Genomic DNA, 18,486 nt, shown 5'->3' with positions numbered 1-18,486 from the left:
CACTGCCTGCCTGCCTTTCACATGGCTCCCCCGGTCCTGCAGGACTGGATGCTGATGCCCACCGCAGTGGCTGGCTCCATTGCATAATGCACCCTTGTATTGGCTCTCCATCCTTCCCAGTTTCACACTTCCCATCCTCCCTCCTGCTCCTGGGGATCATATTCCAAAATCAGCCTGCATGCAAGCCTTTGTCTCAGGTTCTGATTTCCAGGAACCCAGGCTAAGACAATTGTTTTTTGTTTGTTTGTTGTTGTTGTTTTTTGTTTTGTTTTGTTTTTGAGACAGTCTCACTCTGTCACCCAGGCTGAGTGTAGTGGCACCGATCTCGGCTCACTGCAACCTCCATCTCCCGAGTTCAAGTGATTCTTCTGCCTCAGCCTCCCAAGTAGCTGGGATTACAGGTGCCCGCCACCACGCCCAGCTACTTTTTGTATTTTTAATAGAGACAGTTTTGCCATGTTGGCCAGGCTGGTCTCGAACTCCTGACCTCAGGTGATCCACCCACCGCAGCTTCACAAAGTGCTGGGATTACAGGCGTGAGCCACCGCACCCAGTCTGACAATCCTTAATGACAGCAGAGACAGAAGTGCTCTTATTACCCCTGTTTTATAGGGGAGGACCTGAGACTTAGGTTCAATAACTTGCCAAGATCATATGGCAAGTAAGGGGCAGAACCACTGGAAGGTTAAAAAAAAAAAATGCTTCTCTCAGGGAGGGGGAGAATGATTTGCCAAGAGATTGTAGGAGGATTTCTGGCAATGTCCAGTGCTCATTGAGGTTTGTGGCCACGAATCTGCCATGGAAGCAATGGAGTGGTGAGATGCTGTCCAGCAATACTCAGGGGCTCTGACAGAGGCATGAAGAGGGCAGGTGGGGGTGCTGGGGTGTGGGACTGGGCAGAGCAGGGGGTGAGCTGGGCAGGAAGCAGCTGAGAGTCACAGTGACCAGGGATGGCGAGGAGGCTTGGACTTCTCATGACGATAACATTTCCAGGGAGAACGCCTAGTAGGTTATGCCAAGGATAGGGCCAGGCTACTTGGCTGGAGGTCCGTGTGGACAGGCCTGGCCAGGTCCCAGGATCCTAAGGACCTCAAATTGATTCCATTCTCTACAGCTTATTCCCACCGTGACTCTGAGCTTATGCTAAAAAATTGTGCTGTTTATTTGAAATTAAAATTTAACAGGACATTCTGCATTTTTATTTGCTAAATCTGGCAACCCTATCCCCCTATGAGCCAGTAACACTCCCCTGCATAGCCATGACCTTCTCTTCCTCCCAGCTCTCTTCATGCCCCTGGCACCATTGCTATCCTAGTGTCCCAAGCTTGGCCTCCACTATTCCAGGGGACCCAGCCAGTCACTGGCTCCTGCCCGTCCTTTAGAAACATCCGCCTTTCTCCAGCCCACTGCCATCCCTGGCTCGATGCCTAGACAACTGCTGTCACAGCCCCGATGCCTCTGTCTGCATCTAGCCTCCACCAGGTGAATATTCCTCAAGCGCCCCCTTGACCATGCCACATGCTGCTTTAGCCTTCAGTGCCCTCCCACTGCCCGTAGAAGAAAGTCCTAATTGCAAGGCTTACAGCAGCCTGTTCCCACTGGCCTTCCCACATGGCCTTCCTGCAACCCACCTCTCTCCACCCTGTCCTTGTGCCCAGAGGACCCTCACTTACTCCCTCTCCTTCAGGTGGAACCCCACTTTCCCATGAAGACCCAGCTCAAAGGACCCATTGTCTGGAAAGGCCCCCTGACTGCCCAGCCTCGACGGGCTTCCCCTGCCTCCTGTGCCCTCCTCTGGCAAAATACACACTGCACTGCCTTCTATACCTCCTCTGAATCTGCTCATTGGGTCTTCAATCTTGTGGTAGCTTGGCTATGAGCTTGTCTTCTCAACTAGATTGGAGGCTCCCTGAGGGCAGGGAAAAGACTTTGTGCCTGTTTCCCCATGGTCTCTGGCTCAGTCCCAGGCCAGAGCCAGTATCCGCTGACTTGTGTATGGGTTCTGCACTCCCCTGGCCACTGTCAGGATTGAGTGGGCAGGCACCCCTGGGCATGTCCCAGACTTACTGACTCTCAGGTGGCAGGCTGTGGCTGTGGACAGGCAGGAGGTGGGGCTGAGGCTGGCAGGAGTCTGACCTGGCTCATAGTGCGGGCAGCATGCTCCTGGCTCAGGGCAGGGTTCTCTTGGGCATGGCTTCTGGGTGCAGGTGATGGTCCCTTCCTGTGGGAACAGAGTGAGGTGGCTGCACAGGCATCAGAGCCCTGGAGGGCAGGGCCTCTGGAAGCAAAACCTCAGCCCAGGCTGGGACATGTCACAGGGGCAAGAGGATGAGTTGGCTCTGTGGATGTGGGCTACCCTCTGTGTAAAGGCAGAAGAGACATCCTGCCCCAACCTGAGTCGTCTCTTGATGTTTTTTGTTTTGTTTTGTTTTGTTTTGTTTTTGTTTTGTTTTGTTTTGCTTGAGACAGGTTCTCAATGTATTGCCCAGGCTAGAATACAGTGGCTCCATCATGGCTCACTGCAGTCTCGACCTCCCCATCTCAAGTGATCCTCCCGCCTCAGCCTCCAGAGTAGTTTGGGACTACAGGCGCTCACCATGACGCCCGGCTGATTTCTTTTTATTATTTTTGTAGAGACTGGGTCTCCTTGTGTTGCCCATGCTGGTCAGCTTCTGGACTCAAGCGATCCTCCTGCCTGGCCTTCCCAAAGTGCTGGGATTACAGGCGCAAGCCACCACCTGGCATCCTAACGCCCTTGACCCGGGAAACCATCTCTTTCAGGTGCCGGAGCTCACCGATGGCGTGGACTGGGGAAGACCTGCGGACCCTTCAGAGCTGGGGGGAGTCGGGGGGCGGGGCGCGGAGCGGAATTTGAGGTTATGGAATTACTATTTCCTTGTTCCAGACTGCCAAAGGAGCCCAGTGGTCGTCTAGGCCACCGCGCTGTCTGTCTGGCGTCTCCTTACAGGCCCTGGGCCTGGCCCAATGCTCAGTCCAGGTCAGTAGTCACCGGTAAGTGCCGGCCGCCTTGAGTGGTCCCTCCGGGCGGGGCCAGCGCGGTGCAGAAGAACCCAGCGCAGCCCGGGCAGAGTCAGCTCGGCCCCGCCGCCCGGCCAGTGTTCAAGGGCGCAGCCACGAAGGCGCATCGCAGACAGGTGGGTCCCGGCCGCCGCGCTCTCCTCTCCGCGTCCCCACCCGGTGCGCCCGGAAGGTGGTGGGAGCGGTACTGGCTGTTGCCCACCCCCAAGTCTAGGGCTCGACCAGGGCCCGCGCCCCTCAGGCACCTGCGGGCGGCGGGATGGAGACTGGAGTACGACGGGTTCCGCGTCCAGCTGTGCCTGGAGACTGAGCTTGGGTGGGTGCCTACAGCAGGGCGCGCCCCGCAGGCCTGGGACCTCCCAGGCGCCCCTCACTCCCCGATCCGTCTGGGGTGCTGGCTCCCGGGGAACCCCAAAGCCCAGGCGGCGAGGTCGGCACCGCAGCGGGGGGCGCCGGCTCTGCTGCTCTCTCTCCCCCTCGCCATCGCCCAGAATGGGGGCTCCCAGGCGCCCCTCTGGAGGCTGGCTTGGTCCACAGAGGAGCGAGGCCCGATCCTTACTTTCGATGCACTCGCCCTCGCTCTTCCCGGGCCACCCTCACCCTTTCGGAAAAGAGGTTGAGGTTAAAGCGTTCATCCCCCGGGATCTTCAGGCCAATGGCAGGAATTGTGCAAGAGTTTGGGGGAAGATAGTGTCAGGTAGAGGCTCCGTCCGTCCCTGGGCTCGCGTCAGGGAATGGTAGACGCCGGCCCCCAGAGCAGCGGAGAAGGATGGGGCGCAATAGTTCTTGGGCTGGTGTCTGTAGGTCTTGTCCCAGAACTTAAGACGGCAACAATGAAGAGGCTAAACATGGAGGAAAAGTGAGAGTAGCGTGGCTGGGATTTGGGGGAAGATGGTGAGGACCAGCGCTGGCCTTGCGCGGTTGTCTCCGGACGCCGGGAGGGGCGGAAGCAGGTGCCCGGGAGCAGAGGCGGGAGTGGGGGACTTTCCCAGCCTTGCGGCCACGCTGGACACAGCAGGGCGAGGACCGGGGTGCTGCTCCTCCAGCAGCAGGAGGAGCTGGCCCGGGGGTGTGCCCCAGCGGAGCAGGGGGGAGGGGAGGGGGGAGGGGAGGAGGGGGGTAGGGGGGTGGAGGAGAGGGGGGTGGGGGGCGGAGGGGAAGCGGGGAGCAGGGGCAGAGGACTGGGGTGGGCCTGAGCCCCCGTGGACCCAGTCACCAGGGCCTGAAAGTGCACCGGCTGTGTCCATAGAGAAAACTGGCAAGACCTCCCCTCCCCCTGCCCCCACACTCCCCCTACCCCTTGGCTGTCGGGCCTGGGGCTGAGGGGCTCCAAGAGTCTAGGGAGTCACTGGGAAATCACCCCTTTTTATCTAAAGGCCCTACTTGGGGGTTTTCCCCCTGTACCCTGGTCTTCCCCCACCCTGCCCCTGGGAGGAAGCTGAAAGAAGCTTCTTCCTGGGCACCTGCTGCCCCAGAGCCTCACCCTGTCTGGACTAAGCAAGCAGCAGGGCCTGGGGTGTGGGCAGCTCACCAGGAGGGGTGGGATTTAGGATCAGGCCTAATGCATCGAAACCTTTGTCCTCTCCCTGAGCTGGGTGTGGGTTTGCAAGGAGACATATGACCCAGAGCAACCTTGGAGGCAGCAGGGCACCTGCTGTCTGGCCACTCTTACTAGGACTGCCGTGGCACTTCCTCCCCTAGTGGCCCCCTGGTACCCAAGCCTTGCAGCTCCTGGAGTGAGGGAACTGTCACCTGGGACTCCACTGGGGCCCTGGGGTTGGCTGTGAGATTTTACCAGCCCATCGGGAGCCCTTGTGCATCCCCTCCTCATATTCCAGGTCTGGGGCTCCCCCAATAAGTTTATCTCCTTTTCCCCTAGAGCCCTTCCAGTCCTCCCCCATTGATCCACCTCCTCCCCAAAGCCATCCCAGGTTAGTCCAGCCACACTGAGCTTCCCACATTTTAGTGCTCATGCGCCCACAGCTGACACAGCCCATCAGGCACTTGCCTTCTGCCCTCAGCCTGCTTCACAGCGTGGGGCTCTGCCTTCCTCAGCCAGGACAGGGCATATCATCTCTCATTTGCCTGGTACCCAGCACAGTTAGGCTAGTGCCCCTCAGAGCAGGTACGTGCCGTGGACTGCACACTGGACCCTGGTTCCTCCTGGCCCCAGGCTGGGCTGGCAGGCAGGGGTCAGGCTGGGCATGAGGCGGTGGCAGCCCCCCACAGAGGCTGTCCAGGGAGCTGGGGCCCAGCCCCTCTTGGGCCACAAGCCCTTCCTGCCCTCAGCCTTGCTACCTCTGGCCGCCAGGTGTGTCATCAGAGTTCATCGTGAACACCCTGAATGCCGGCTCGGGGGCCTTGTCTGTCACCATTGATGGCCCCTCCAAGGTGCAGCTGGACTGTCGGGAGTGTCCTGAGGGCCACGTGGTCACTTACACTCCCATGGCCCCTGGCAACTACCTCATTGCCATCAAGTACGGTGGCCCCCAGCACATCGTGGGCAGCCCCTTCAAGGCCAAGGTCACTGGTGAGTGCTGGTTTAGGGGAGGTCCACCCAGCCTGCAGCCCAGCCCAGCCTGGAGGGCTCCGGTGGCCATGCACATCCAGGCCACAGTCTGCCCCCAGACATCATGGTCAGTTTACCAGGGCTAGAGGTGGGGTGGGCTCTACACAGCACACATTCTATAGAGTTGGGCAGGATTGTGTAAACTTCCCATTCTTCGTCTCCATCGCGGCCCCTCACTCCTTCAGCTCTGGCCTGTGCTGGCTCCTCAGGCTCTAGCGTCACTTTCTTCCCTCTTGGCTTCCCATATTCCTCGGCTCCAAGAAGACACAGTCAGTATTGAGCAAGCTCCCGTCTTGAGGCTGTCTGTAGGATGAGTTGGGTGGGTGTTCCTTTGCAAAGAGAGACTCTTACCCTGTGAGTTAGCCTGAGTTCCCAGACAAAGCCTGCAAGGATGAGGGACGCAGCATCTTGAGGCCCCAGCCCTGGGGTGGAGCACCAATTGGAGCTGGAGCTCAGGGCCCTGGCTGGGAATGGGGCTGTGCTCCTAGAGTGGCCCTTGGAGGAATTTGGGGGGGAGCCTCAAATGCAGGCAGTGAGTCCCACAGGGTGGCAGTGCTGGCCGAGGGTCCCCTGCCTGAGGAAGAACAGGAAGCCCTTCTGACCAGGTTTGTGCCCCCTCCACCCGCCCCTCAGGTCCGAGGCTGTCCGGAGGCCACAGCCTTCACGAAACATCCACGGTTCTGGTGGAGACTGTGACCAAGTCCTCCTCAAGCCGGGGCTCCAGCTACAGCTCCATCCCCAAGTTCTCCTCGGATGCCAGCAAGGTGGTGACTCGGGACCCTGGGCTGTCCCAGGCCTTCGTGGGCCAGAAGAACTCCTTCACCGTGGACTGCAGCCAAGCAGGCAGGTGGCGGGGGGAGGCCGTCTCCCGGGGTGCGAGCAAGAAGCCATCAGGGAGGAGGGTGTGGGTCACAGTAGGGGACTCCCTGGTGTGAGCCTGTCCCTCTGCCTCCCTCTCCAGGCACCAACATGATGATGGTGGGCGTGCACGGCCCCAAGACCCCCTGTGAGGAGGTGAACGTGAAGCACATGGGGAACCGGGTGTACAATGTCACCTACACTGTCAAGGAGAAAGGGGACTACATCCTCATCGTCAAGTGGGGTGACGAAAGTGTCCCTGGAAGCCCCTTCAAAGTCAAGGTCCCTTGAATCCCAAAAGTGCCTCCCCAGCCTCAGCCCCCACCTCCAGCCAAATACACATTACACACACATACACACACACACACACACACAAATGTGCCACACCCAGACACACGCACAGAATCAGACACTACAAACACCTGCCTTGGGGGTGAAGTGAAGGCCCAGCCTCCCCACCCCACCGCACCCCGGGGGTTGGAGGACCTTGTCTGTGTCAGAACAGTGTCCCTCCCTGGGAATGTGACGTGAGGGCAGACTGGGGACAGGCTCAGGGGCAGAGGCTAAGACGAGGGACTGGAAGGGGACTGTGGGGCGAGGGAAGCCCTGTGCATCCTCCCAGTGTGGTTTGGAGCTGCTCACCCTGATTCTGATTCTTTCTGTAAAATGGGGATGGAGGTGCCCCCATTCTTCATAAGGGAAGTAATAATCGCTCATATCTCTGTGCCAGGCACCATGCGTTACTAACCCTTACAAACACTCCATGAGGTGGGTGCTGTTAGAGCTCCAGTGACAGCTCAGAAAAATCAGCCACCAAAAGTGAAGTGACCAGCCAGAGACCCCAGAGCAGAAAGCATGAGCTCCAGGATGCACCCTGGCAACCCTGCCAGAATCTGTGCTCTGAACCGTCCCAGCCCCCCGGAGGACTTGCCTTCCAGAGGCACCCAGTCAACGAAAGCCACCTTCCTTAGACCTGCCAGGAATAGCGCTGCCGCTTCCTTGTTCCTCTTCTGGCTGGCTGGCCCTGGCTTTCCTCTGTGACCCCAGCTCCAGGCACTGAGGCCAGGTCTTGGCGTGGCATTACAGCCTCCCTGCCCCCTGTGGCAAAGACTCAGGCCCACTATGGGCCCAGACTCTGGGACAGAGAAGCTGCCGTCTCCCTAGTGAAGCTTTAAGCTCGGTGGAGAGTGGGCTGGGGAGACCTCAGTCCCTGCCTGGGCTAGGGGGAGGGGTGGCTTCCGACTTCTGGTCTTTATGGCAGAAAGGGAGAGATTTGGAAGGGTTCACAGCTCCACCCTCAATGTCCCTTTTTGCCTGTGAGCTTCGCCTGTGAGACCCCACCCTCTGCTTCCCAGCTGCAAGGAGGAGTTTCCCAGCCTTGTGGGCCCACAGGGACGGCTGTCCTCACTTCCTGCCTTTGGCCCCCTCCGCCTGCTGAGCCCAGGGCCCTGCCCTGCCCCCTACCCAGGCTCACCCCACAGCCAGGCCTGAGCTCAGGAGTGGGAAATGGGGCTGAGACCAGCCAGTGAAGCGTGGCCTTGGCATTTGGGGCCAAGCCTGGGACTGCTGGGGTGGGTAGGGGTGTTGAGTGGAGTCCAGGAAAGAAACTTATAGGTGGAGAGAGGAATACACTGGTCGCGTCCATGATTTCAGAGATCAGGAGTTCTTATTGTTATTATTTGTTATTTACTGAGCATTTACCATCTGTCTACCGATTCTAAATTCTTATATAATCTCAGTGCTCACTGCAAGTCTATAAAGTAGATGTGGTGATCCCCAGTTTACAGATAGGGAAATTGAGGCACAGAGAAGTTAGTGGTCTAAGGCCACATGGAATTGGCTGAGCAAGGATTTAAACCCAGCTCAGTCTGCTTCTTCTGTAAACTTGTGAGAGAGAGGAAAAATCGATCTGGAAACCCCAGGGCGATGGAGTAACCTAAAGGGGCAGGGAGACTGTCCAGGAGCCCGAGAGGGGTGGACTTGGGTTTATTTTCTTTTCAGGGTCTCCTCCTGGATCTTAAGCGGAGACAAGGCCTGCACCCCCGTTGGGCTTCCTGCGAGCTGGAGCTGCTCTCTGGGGTCAGGACCAGCCGGGCCCGGGGTAGGTGGAGGTGTCCATGGGAAAGGCGCGCGAGGTGGGGGGTTTGAGCCCTCCCTAAACAAAGCCTGGGTGGGAGCGGCCTGTGTGTCCCCACCCCACCTCCCCCAGCGCCTGCTGAGCCGCGACGACAGACGGCGAGCGAGGCGGAGCTAGCATGGCCGGGGCCGGGGCCGCTGCGCTGTCCCTTCTCCTGCAGCTCGGGGGCCTGGCGCTGGCCGCGAATGCGGGCGCGGAAGGTGAGTCCAGGCGCGGGAGACTTGGGGTTTGGCCAGGTGCGCCCCCTCCCTCCTATCAGCCCGGCCTGAGGGGGCCGAGCGGGGCCAGGGGCTGCTTCTCTTAGCCCTGCCTGAGGTTCGCGCGCCTCCCTGGCCAGCCCGGTCCTCCCCGTCGGGGGGAGCGAGCAGGATGGGGAAGACCGCGGCCAAAGCAGGGGGTTCAGGAGAGGGCGGCGGTTCCTGCAGCCGGAGGTGGGAGAGAGTGTGGCTGCCCTGGCATCTGGGAGTCTGAAGTTAATTATTTGTCTTGACGAAGGAGGGGGAGAAAAGGGGCCCGCTGTGAAGGCTGACTTTGAATCTGTGTCTGGCCCTCCCCGGAGCAGGACAGGCGGGAATGGAGGGCTCGGTGCCGGCAGGGGGCCAGGGGAGGCTGAGAGGGGAGCCCGGGACAGTTCCTTGGGGACCAGCCAAGTTTGTGCCACTCGGAGCTCTTTCTGCAGGTCTCTCCGGGCGTGGCTGGCCCTAGCTTCACCTAGGGGTTCCAGAGGATCCAGCTTCTCCCGGGCCCCCATATCCCGCCTGACTGCTTAAGCAGAACTGGAGGAGTGGCCTGGGAGGAGGGGCCCTGGGCAGCAGGATGAGGCCCCACGGGAGTCTAGATTGGGTAGAAGGTTTCAGATGCTGAGACGCCCATCGTGGCCGCCCTCTGTGTGCTTGGGAAGGACTGAGACAGGGTGCCCTTCCGGGCGACAGGATCCCCAGTACAGGGACGCAGATGGGAAAGGGCACCTGGGGTTTGAGGGCCAGTATCCGCCCAGGGTGCAGGGTCTGAGTTAGAATCCCTGATATGAGCGGGCAGTTGCGGGGCTGGAAAGGTGGGCGGTGCTTGTGATCCATCCTAGCGGGACTTGCTCCTGGGAGACTTCAGCTGTGTGATTCAGAAAGGTTGAGTGGAGAGAAGGGGCGCAGATAGAGGCAGGGACGCTTTGTCTTCAGCCTTCTGAATGGAGATGGTGGAGAGAGGAGAAGGGAGGATGTATTAGGGGACAACTCAGGCAACAAAATAGGGGAGCTGAGCCCCAGCTCTCTGGCTTAAGTAACTGGGTAAGTGGGATGACATTAACCAAGCCAGGGAACTTGGGACAAAGCAAGTTCAATTTTAGCCTAGAATCCCCTCTGCCTTTGATGGTGACAGTGGGTGACATTGTTCCCCTGTCTCACAGGCCTAGTGTCTGTGAGAAACCCTTTTAAGCCACTCCAGGCCTGGCCTCACTAATGAGCTGCCATGGTGGGAAAGACCCAGCCCTCTCCCTCCTCTCTCTGTTCCTGTTGCCTCCGCTCCAGACCCTCCACTTCCCTGCCCATCCCTGCCTCGGGGAGGGACCCATGTCTGCCTCTTCCCCTCCTGCCTTTACGTTCTGGGCTGCAGAAGAAGGATCAAAGTGAAAAGGTGAAAGTGGCTGTCCCCAACTCCAGGCCAGAGCTCAGAGGTGCCCCGTCCCTCTTTCCTGGACATAGTGTCTTCTAGAAGGAGGGACAGGCTGTCTTCACTGGATCTGGTGTGTTCGAAGCCAGCAGGGGCCTTGCCAGCACCTTTCTGAAACCCTTCAGGAAATGCAGCCAAGTCCCACTTTTGGAGCCCACCTCACCCAATGTGGGAGCCCCCAGGAACCCCTGTCACAAGCCTGGAAAACCGTGCTCAGGGTTGGGGGCGGGAGCAGGGGGAGCGGTTGTCCTTCCCTGAGCACATTCTCCAAAAGTGGTGGCCTTTCTGACAGGTGCAGAGAGTCAGGGGATGGGGGCTGCTCGTGTTCTCCCTGAAAAGACTCTCAGCTAGACCCCAGGCCCCTGAAAGCACCCCCGCCTGGCGCATGTCTGTGGCCTTCCCCTGCATTTTAGCCTGTGCTGGCTTCCGGGCCCTCCTAGCATTACGTGTCAGCTTCCCAGCCATCCCTGGCCAAGCCCCTGGCCCAAGAGAGGCGGGATGATCCTGACATGCTCACCATGGCTGGGGACATCAGCCGGGGCAGGCTGCAGGGAAGCCCTGCTCTAGAGACTGCTCTGTGTCCCCTGGTGGGTCAGGGGCCCTGTGGCTCACCCAGACAAGCGGGGAAAGTTGGTCTGGGCCACATCTGTCCACTCAGAACTTCCTCCCCCTTCTTCCATGCCCTCACCTCCAGCTTTCACTCCCCAGCCCTCACAGACCACATCTCCTTCCCTGGATGGTGGGTGGGCAAGTGGACAGGGCAGGGTGCACAGGATGACCCCCTTCCCCTGTGGGTCAGAAGACAGAACCCAGGAAATGTGGCCAGGCCAGCCCCTCATCCTCAGGCCCACATGGGATTCTTGTGCCCTTCAGGTGGGGCTGTCCTCAGGGAGCCCCCTGGGCAGCAGACACCTGCCCACTCCTCAGCCCTTGCTGGGAACTCCCAGGAGCAGTGGCACCCCCTGCGAGAGTGGCTGGGGCGACTGGAGGCTGCAGTGGTGGAGCTCAGAGAACAGGTACCATGGAGAAGGGCTGGTTTGCATTGGGTAGGGAGGGCTTCTCGTAGTGGGAAGGAGAGAAGGAGTTAGGCTTGGAGGGGGGAACCTAAAATAGAGCTCTTATCTGAACAATTCCCTTTTCTTTTCTTTTCTTTTCTTTTCTTTTTCCTTCCTTCCTTCCTCTTTCTCTCTTTCTTTCTTTTTTTTTTTTGAGATGGAGTCACCATGTGTCACCCAGGCTGGAGTGCAGTGGCACAATCTCAGCTCCCTGCAACCTCTGCCTCCTAGGTTCAAGTGATTCTTGTGCTTCAGCCTCCTGAGTAGTTGGGACTACAAGTGTGCACCACCATGCCCAGCTAATTTTTGTATTTTTAGTAGAGATAGGAGTTCACCATGTTGGCCAGGCTAGTCTCGAACTCCTGACCTCAGGTGATCTGCCCGCCTCAGCCTCCCCAAGTGCTGGGATTACAGGCATGAGCCACGGTGTCTGGCCAGAACAATTCTTAACATTGATTCTTTCATGCAAATGAAGAATCTCCAGGCTATTTGTTTTGTCAGTTCGTGTTTCGTACTGTTCCATGTATTTGGGGAATGTTAATGGAATGCATTCTATATAAGGCATCATCAAGAAATATTTTGGATGGGTAAAGATGTCTTTAATTATTGGGGCAAGGGTTGGGTCCCCATTTTGTCCAAAGGAGAGATTGGGGCCCATGCCCCCCTGAGAACAGTGATCGTTTGAGCTGGATGCTGACCGAGGGGGACCTATCTCTGCTCTGGAATTGGCAAACTTCTTTCTCATCCTGCCTCATTTTCACACCCCTCATCTCTGCTGGAGATGGTGGGGGAATCTGAGCCAGTGCCTGCTATTCCATCTCCTTCATCCAGAATAAGGACCTGCAGACGAGGGTGAGGCAGCTGGAGTCCTGTGAGTGCCGCCCTGCGTCTCCCCAGTGCTGGGGGCTGGGGCGTGCCTGGCCCGAGGGGGCACGCTGGGAGCCTGACGCCTGCACAGCCTGTGTCTGCCAGGATGGGGCCGCTCACTGTGGCCCCCAAGCACACCTGCCCCATTGCAGGGGTAAGTGCCACCCTATCTGCCCACCGGGGCCACCTAAAGACCTGCAGATGGCATGGGGTGCTTGAGTGACACTGCTGTCTCCTCAGGCTGCAGCCAGAATGGCCAGACCCACGGCAACGGGGAGACCTTCTCCCCAGATGCCTGCACCACCTGCCACTGTCTGGTGAGCTCCCAGGACCCACCTGGATATCTCTCACCTGTCTGCCTCTCTTCAGCTACCTGTCACTGCAGCATGGCACTCGAGATGTTGCATAATGGGCTCTGCCTGCCACTCCCACACCTTGCCACGGTGGCTTTCAGTTGATTCCGAGTAGGAAAAGGAGCTCAACGCCCCCGGACACTGGGGGGCCCCCAAGCCACTCAATTCAGACCTGGCCAACAGTAGCATGGAGGGCAGAGAATGTATTAGGTTGGTGCAAAAGTAATTGCGGTTTTTGACATGGCAAAAACCGCAATTACTTTTGCACCAGCTTAATAGTTGCTTGTCCTCCTATATCACTTCCCACTCTTCCACTGCCCATCTTCTACCTCGGAACCCCCTGGCCTCCTATTCTCCCTCACCAGGTGCCACATCCACCTTCCCCCAGTCTTTCCTTCCTTCTTCCTCCCTGAGAAAGTCTTCGGTCTTCTTCCTAGGATCTCTCCTCTCTGGGGAATTTGCTGGCACCTGGAAGAGATGGTTTCCTAGGGTTAAGAGCATCAGGAGACGATGGGAGTGGGGGCAGGATGTCTCTTTTCTGCCTTTACACAGAGGGTAGCCCACATCCACAGAGCCAACTCATCCTCTTGCCCCTATGACATGTCCCAGCCTGGGCTGAGGTTTTACTTCCAGAGGCCCTGCCCTCCAGGGTTCTGATGCCTGTGCAGCCACCTCAGTCTGTTCCCACAGGAAGGGACCATCACTTGCAGCCAGAAGCCATGCCCAAGAGGACCCTGCCCTGAGCCAGGAGCATGCTGCCCGCACTGTGAGCAAGGTCAGCCTCCTGCCAGTCTCAGCCCCACCTCCTGCCTGCCTTCTCTGGCCCACAGACACAGCCTGCCACCTCAGTGAGTCTGGGACATGCCCAGGGGTGCCTGCCCACTCACTCTGACAGTGGCCAGGGGAGTGCAGAACCCATGCACAAATCAGCAAATACTGGCTCTGGCCTGGGACTGAGCCAGAGACCATGGGGAAACAGGCACAAAATCTTTTTCCTGCCCTCAGGGAGCCTCCAATCTAGTTGAGAAGACAAGCTCATAGCCAAGCTACCACAAGATTGAAGACCCAATGAGCAGATTAAGAGGAGGTGTAGAAGGCAGTGCAGTGTGTATTTTGCCAGAGGAGGGCACAGGAGGCAGGGGAAGCCCGTCGAGGCTGGGCAGTCAGGGGGCCTTTCCAGACAATGGGTCCTTTGAGCTGGGTCTTCATGGGAAAGTGGGGTTCCACCTGAAGGAGAGGGAGTAAGTGAGGGTCCTCTGGGCACAAGGACAGGGTGGAGAGAGGTGGGTTGCAGGAAGGCCATGTGGGAAGGCCAGTGGGAACAGGCTGCTGTAAGCCTTGCAATTAGGACTTTTTTCTATGGGCAGTGGGAGGGTATGGAAGGCTGAAGCAGTGTGCGGTATGGTCAAGGGGGCGCTTGAGGAATATGCACCTGGTGAGGGCTAGATGCAGACAGAGGCATCGGGGCTGTGACAGCAGTTGTCTAGGCATCGAGCCAGGGATGGCAGTGGGCTGGAGAAAGGGGGATGTTTCTAAAGGACGGGCAGGAGCCAGTGACTGGCTGGGTCCCCTGGAATAGTGGAGGCCGAGCTTGGGACACTAGGATAGCAATGGTGCCAGGGGCATGAAGAGAGCTGGGAGGAAGAGAAGGTCATGGCTATGCAGGGGGGTGTTACTGGCTCATAGGGGGATAGTGTTGCCAGATTTAGCAAATGAAAGTCTAGAATGCTTTGTTAAATCTGAATTTCAATAAACGGTATGTAAGTTTTTAGTATAGGCATATCCTATGCAATATTTGGGACATTCTTATACTAAAAATGACATCTTATTCTTCTGAAATTCAGATTTTACTGGGCATCCTATATTTTATCTGGCAGCCCCTCCGAGAGAGGAGTCTCAGTTGGTAGTAAGAAAGGTGGGACAGGGACTCAGACCAGTTGGGTCTGGAAATGCAGCCTGGAGTGTTAGCTGGAGATGAGGACTAAAATCTTGGGGGTTGATGGATCTCAAAGAAAAGACACACAAAGAAAAGACCCCCCCGACACACACACACACAGACACACTCTTCAGGGCACGTGGTGCCTCAGGGCCACTGCTAGCCTATATGATGTCTTTGGTGAAATTTTAAAAGGCACCCTTTCCTCAAGACACTACTTCCATCTGTTGTAAAATAATGGAACCATGCTGATGATGTGCCTGTCAGACATTTTAGTGCCATCTGCTGGAAAGGGGTAGTAAATATTAAAATCGCTGATGTCTGTCACGTGAATGGTGCCCCTTTAATGTGGCACCCAGTCCTTTGGGTCTCTTACTTGGGGGTCTGGGCCTGGTTTTCCAGGCTGCCCTGGGGCCACGGGGTTGGGGAAACATGGCATCCAGAGCCCTGTGTCATCTCCACCTGCCAGGTAAAGGAATCAGCCACCACCCACATCCCTGCTGCTGGGCAGACTGCCAGCCTGGCCATGCCAAGCCCAAATGTGGGGGCTAGGCAGGGCTGCTACTGCCACTGCCCAGGCATCAGGGCTGAAGCCTGCTAGGCCTGCAGAGTAAGCCAGCTCTGGCAAAGGAGAGGGACGGAGCAGGAAGGGACGAGGAGGGAGAGCGGGAGAGAGAGAAAGAGGGAGGATGGTGGGGGAAGGGAGGGCTTGTTCAGTGTCTGCCCTGCAGGCAGGGGCCATGCAGTGCCAGGGGCCCTCGTGTTCAGAGCTCAACTGCTTGGAGAGCTGCACCCCACCTGGGGAGTGCTGCCCCGTCTGCCGGCCCGGTGACCTCCAGCCCTGTCCTGCCCTGCCCCGCCATCCCTTCAACCCCAAGGGTCCAGTACCTACTTGGGGTCATGCCTTCCCTCAAGTGATGTCCACCCACCCTGCTGCCTGGTGGCCCACTTGTCATCCTGTCAACCCTCCCAGGCTGTGAGTATGAGGGGCAGCTTTATAAGGAGGGGGGCACCTTCCTGTCCAGATCCAACCCTTGTCTGCAGTGCACCTGCCTGGTGAGTCTGCCTGTCCGCTCTGCCCAGGCCCTGCTCCTCCCTGGACACCTGCCCCACCCTGGGCCCTGCCTGCCACTCCTCCAGCCCCCTCACATGCCTCCCGAGAGGGGGAGCCAGCTAGGTTCTCCCTCCATCCCTGCCCTGTGCCCCCCTCCTCCGAGGGTGCCCAATACCCGCCCACCCAGCCCTCTGCAGGAGCCAGACCTGAAGCCTCACAGCCACTGGTGCATTACAGAGGAGCCAAGTTCACTGCATGCCCCTGAAGTGCCCGCCCAGCCCCTGCCCAGAGCCAGTCCTGAGGCCTGGGCACTGCTGCCCGACCTGCCAAGGTGAGAGCCCCGGCCCCTCCCTGGTAGAGCCACAGGTAGGTTGTCGTGCCATTTCTTGAATTCCAGAGCCCACCTTGCCGGCCTCTGGTGGGTTTGGTCCATGAGGGAGCTGGAATGCCTGAGCTCAAATTCTGCCATTGCCACCTAGTGCTTGTGTGACTCTCTTCCTTAATTTCCCCATGTGTAAGGTGCAGATAATGATATTCCATACCTCATAGTGCAGCTTAATAAATGTTTGCTTTCTACTTTGTGCTCCCCAATCATGAGACATGGGGTCAGCCCTCAGGGATGACCATTAGAGTGTGACACTGAGTCATACACTAACGCAAAATCTTGTATCAGCCAAGGGCAGGAATAGAAGCAGGCACCAGCTAGTGTGCGAATTCAGAGGAAGGAGACCGAATCCAGCCTGGGCGCAGGAGGGAAAGTGTCCTGGAGGCAGCTGGTCCCCAGGTGGCCCTTAAGGATAAAGAGCAGTTAGCTTGGTGAAGGGCTGACAAAGGCAGTGAGCCTTCCAGGAAGAGGGGAGAAATCAAGCACAGGCGTGGCCCTGACACGCAGGGTGGGTGTGCAATGTCGGCTGGGAAGGTGTGAGAGGTGACGAGGGGCTGCAGATAGGTGGGGCACATGGATGTGGCTATGCTCTGTCCATGGAAGACCAGAAAGGGCAGGCTAAGGAGCTGAGGCCTCACCCTGCCTGGGGCACTGGGAGCCACTGTGGAATCTAGGCAGAGATCTGACCCCATCTAGTCTTGGCTCAGGAGAGAGCCCTCAGAGGGCATGCGGTCAGGAGGGCGGGCAGGCTGAGGCTGGGGTCCAGGCCAGCTCCCACCAGGCCTCCCTCTTCTCAACCCCTCAACCCTAGGCTGCACAGAAGGTGGCTCTCACTGGGAACATGGCCAAGAGTGGACAACACCTGGGGACCCCTGCCGAATCTGCCGGTGCCTGGTGAGTCCTCAGGCTGCTCCTGGCCTGTCCCCCTCCCTGCCCTCAGGCCCACTGTATTCATTCCCTCATTCCATGGAGTACTTCTTTTTTTTTTTTTTTTTTTTGAGACGGAGTCTTGCTCTGTCACCCAGGCTGGAGTGCAGTGGCGCAATCTCGGCTCACTGCAAGCTCCGCCTCCCGGGTTCACGCCATTCTCCTGCCTCAGCCTCTCCGAGTAGCTGGGACTACAGGCGCCCGCCACCACGCCCGGCTAATTTTTTGTCTTTTTTAGTAGAGACGGTTTCACCATGGTCTCGATCTCCTGACCTTGTGATCCGCCCGCCTCGGCCTCCCAAAGTGCTGGGATTACAAGCGTGAGCCACCGCGCCCAGCCTCCATGGAGTACTTCACAGAAGTGTTGAGAGGGGACCCAGTGGAGAAGACCTAGGCACTGTCTGCTGGGGGCTGTGCAGGCGGGGGCTGGGCAGAGCTCATCCGCGTGCCCAGCTCTGAGCCCAAGAGGTGCTTAGCCCGGGTTAGTGAATGAACTCAAGGAGCTCACAGGCTAGAGAAGGAGACCGGGCAGGATATGGCGAGCGGCAAAAGCTCCAGAGTGGGGGAATCACAGTTTGACTTGAGGCATCTAAAACTGTGCTGTCCAATTCACAGCCACTGCTACATGTGGCTACTGAGCACTTGATATGTGGCCAGGTCCAAAATGAGATGTGCCATAAATGTAAAATACATGCCAGATTTCAAAGACTTCCTATGAAATAGAGGAATGTAAAATAGTAATCCATTATATGTTGATTACATGTTGAAATAACAGTTTGGATATATTGGGCCAAATGAAATATGTTGTTAAAATTAATTTCATCTGTTTTGTTTTACTTTTAAACATTTGTGAGGCTGAGCATGTTGGCTCATGACTGTGATCCCAGCACTTTGGGAGGCTGAGGCGGGAGGATCACTTGAGCCCAAGAGTTTGAGACCAGCCTGGGCAACATAGCAAGACTTTGTCTCAAAAAATTTAAAAAAATTAACATTTGTTGGAACACTTAAAATGACATAAGTGGTTTACGTTATATTTCTACTGGGCAGCACAGATCTAAAACATCTTCATGGGAGGGGCAATGTTTACTTAGGCAAGTAACACTGCCTAAAGAAAAAGAGGGGAAGGTACCCCAGATATAAGGAATAGCCTGGGGGAGATAGGGACATGTAAGCCGTGAAGGCCAGGTGGGCACCTGAGGAGGGCTGTGTTTCATGGAGCTTCCTGACAGCCTGCTAAGGACTAAGGACTCTGTGCGAAAGCTACAGGGCACCCAACCCCACTGCAATTGTTACAGGAAAGGGGTCCCAATCCAGACCCCAAAAGAGGGTTCTTGGACCTTGTGCAAGAAAGAATTCAGGGCAAGTCCATAGAGTAAGGTGAAAGCAAGTTTGTTTTTTGTTTTTGTTTTTGTTTTTTTGAGATGGAGTCTTGCTCTGTTGCCCAGGCTAGAGTGCAGTGGTGCGATCTTGGCTCACTGCAAGCTCCGCCTCCTGGGTTCACGCCATTCTCCTGCCTCAGCCTCCCGAGTAGCTGGGACTACAGGCGCCCGCTACCATGCCCAGCTAATTTTTTGTAGTTTTAGTAGAGACGGGGTTTCACCATGTTAGCCAGGATGGTCTCAATCTCCTGACCTCATGATC

The 18,486-nt window shown here is 57.5% G+C and overlaps 2 protein-coding genes across 3 annotated transcripts in view; both read left to right on the top strand.

Annotated features, from left to right (window-relative positions):
• Positions 1-5,326: 5,326 nt before the first annotated feature.
• Positions 5,327-7,061, top strand: LOC129484031 (filamin-C-like). Its single transcript, XM_055281457.2, has 3 exons — positions 5,327-5,569; positions 6,242-6,451; positions 6,570-7,061. Exons 1-3 carry the CDS (start codon positions 5,485-5,487, stop codon positions 6,755-6,757), a joined length of 483 nt encoding a protein of 160 aa, XP_055137432.1. The 5' UTR covers positions 5,327-5,484; the 3' UTR covers positions 6,758-7,061.
• A 666-nt stretch (positions 7,062-7,727) lies between these two features.
• The window catches only part of KCP (kielin cysteine rich BMP regulator), a 35,657-nt gene continuing 24,898 nt past the window's right edge, over positions 7,728-18,486 (top strand). Inside the window, exons 1-9 of one of the 2 annotated variants that reach the window (XM_055283939.2) lie at positions 7,728-8,037; positions 8,468-8,803; positions 11,142-11,284; positions 12,155-12,344; positions 12,431-12,507; positions 13,234-13,318; positions 15,453-15,535; positions 15,771-15,864; positions 16,730-16,812. In XM_055283939.2, the coding sequence (XP_055139914.1) occupies positions 8,722-8,803; positions 11,142-11,284; positions 12,155-12,344; positions 12,431-12,507; positions 13,234-13,318; positions 15,453-15,535; positions 15,771-15,864; positions 16,730-16,812 (837 nt within the window). In that variant the 5' untranslated portion in view covers positions 7,728-8,037; positions 8,468-8,721. Of the gene's footprint in view, positions 8,038-8,467; positions 8,804-11,141; positions 11,285-12,154; positions 12,345-12,430; positions 12,508-12,819; positions 15,536-15,770; positions 15,865-16,729; positions 16,813-18,486 lie in introns of those variants that run through there. The other variant, XM_063641601.1, reaches the window with a different exon arrangement.

This window comes from Symphalangus syndactylus, chromosome 6, assembly GCF_028878055.3.
Source record: "Symphalangus syndactylus isolate Jambi chromosome 6, NHGRI_mSymSyn1-v2.1_pri, whole genome shotgun sequence".
Classification (NCBI taxonomy): Eukaryota; Metazoa; Chordata; class Mammalia; order Primates; family Hylobatidae; genus Symphalangus; species Symphalangus syndactylus.
This window is presented reverse-complemented; position numbering and strand designations above follow the sequence as displayed.

Bases quoted from the DNA above. Each gene is read 5' to 3' on its own strand.
- LOC129484031 (XM_055281457.2), top strand. From the start codon at position 5,485: ATGGCCCCTGGCAACTACCTCATTGCCATCAAGTACGGTGGCCCCCAG. The intron at 5,570-6,241 runs GTGAGTGCTGGT...CCCGCCCCTCAG, and splicing joins CTTCAAGGCCAAGGTCACTG to GTCCGAGGCTGTCCGGAGGC. The intron at 6,452-6,569 runs GCAGGTGGCGGG...CTCCCTCTCCAG, and splicing joins CGTGGACTGCAGCCAAGCAG to GCACCAACATGATGATGGTG.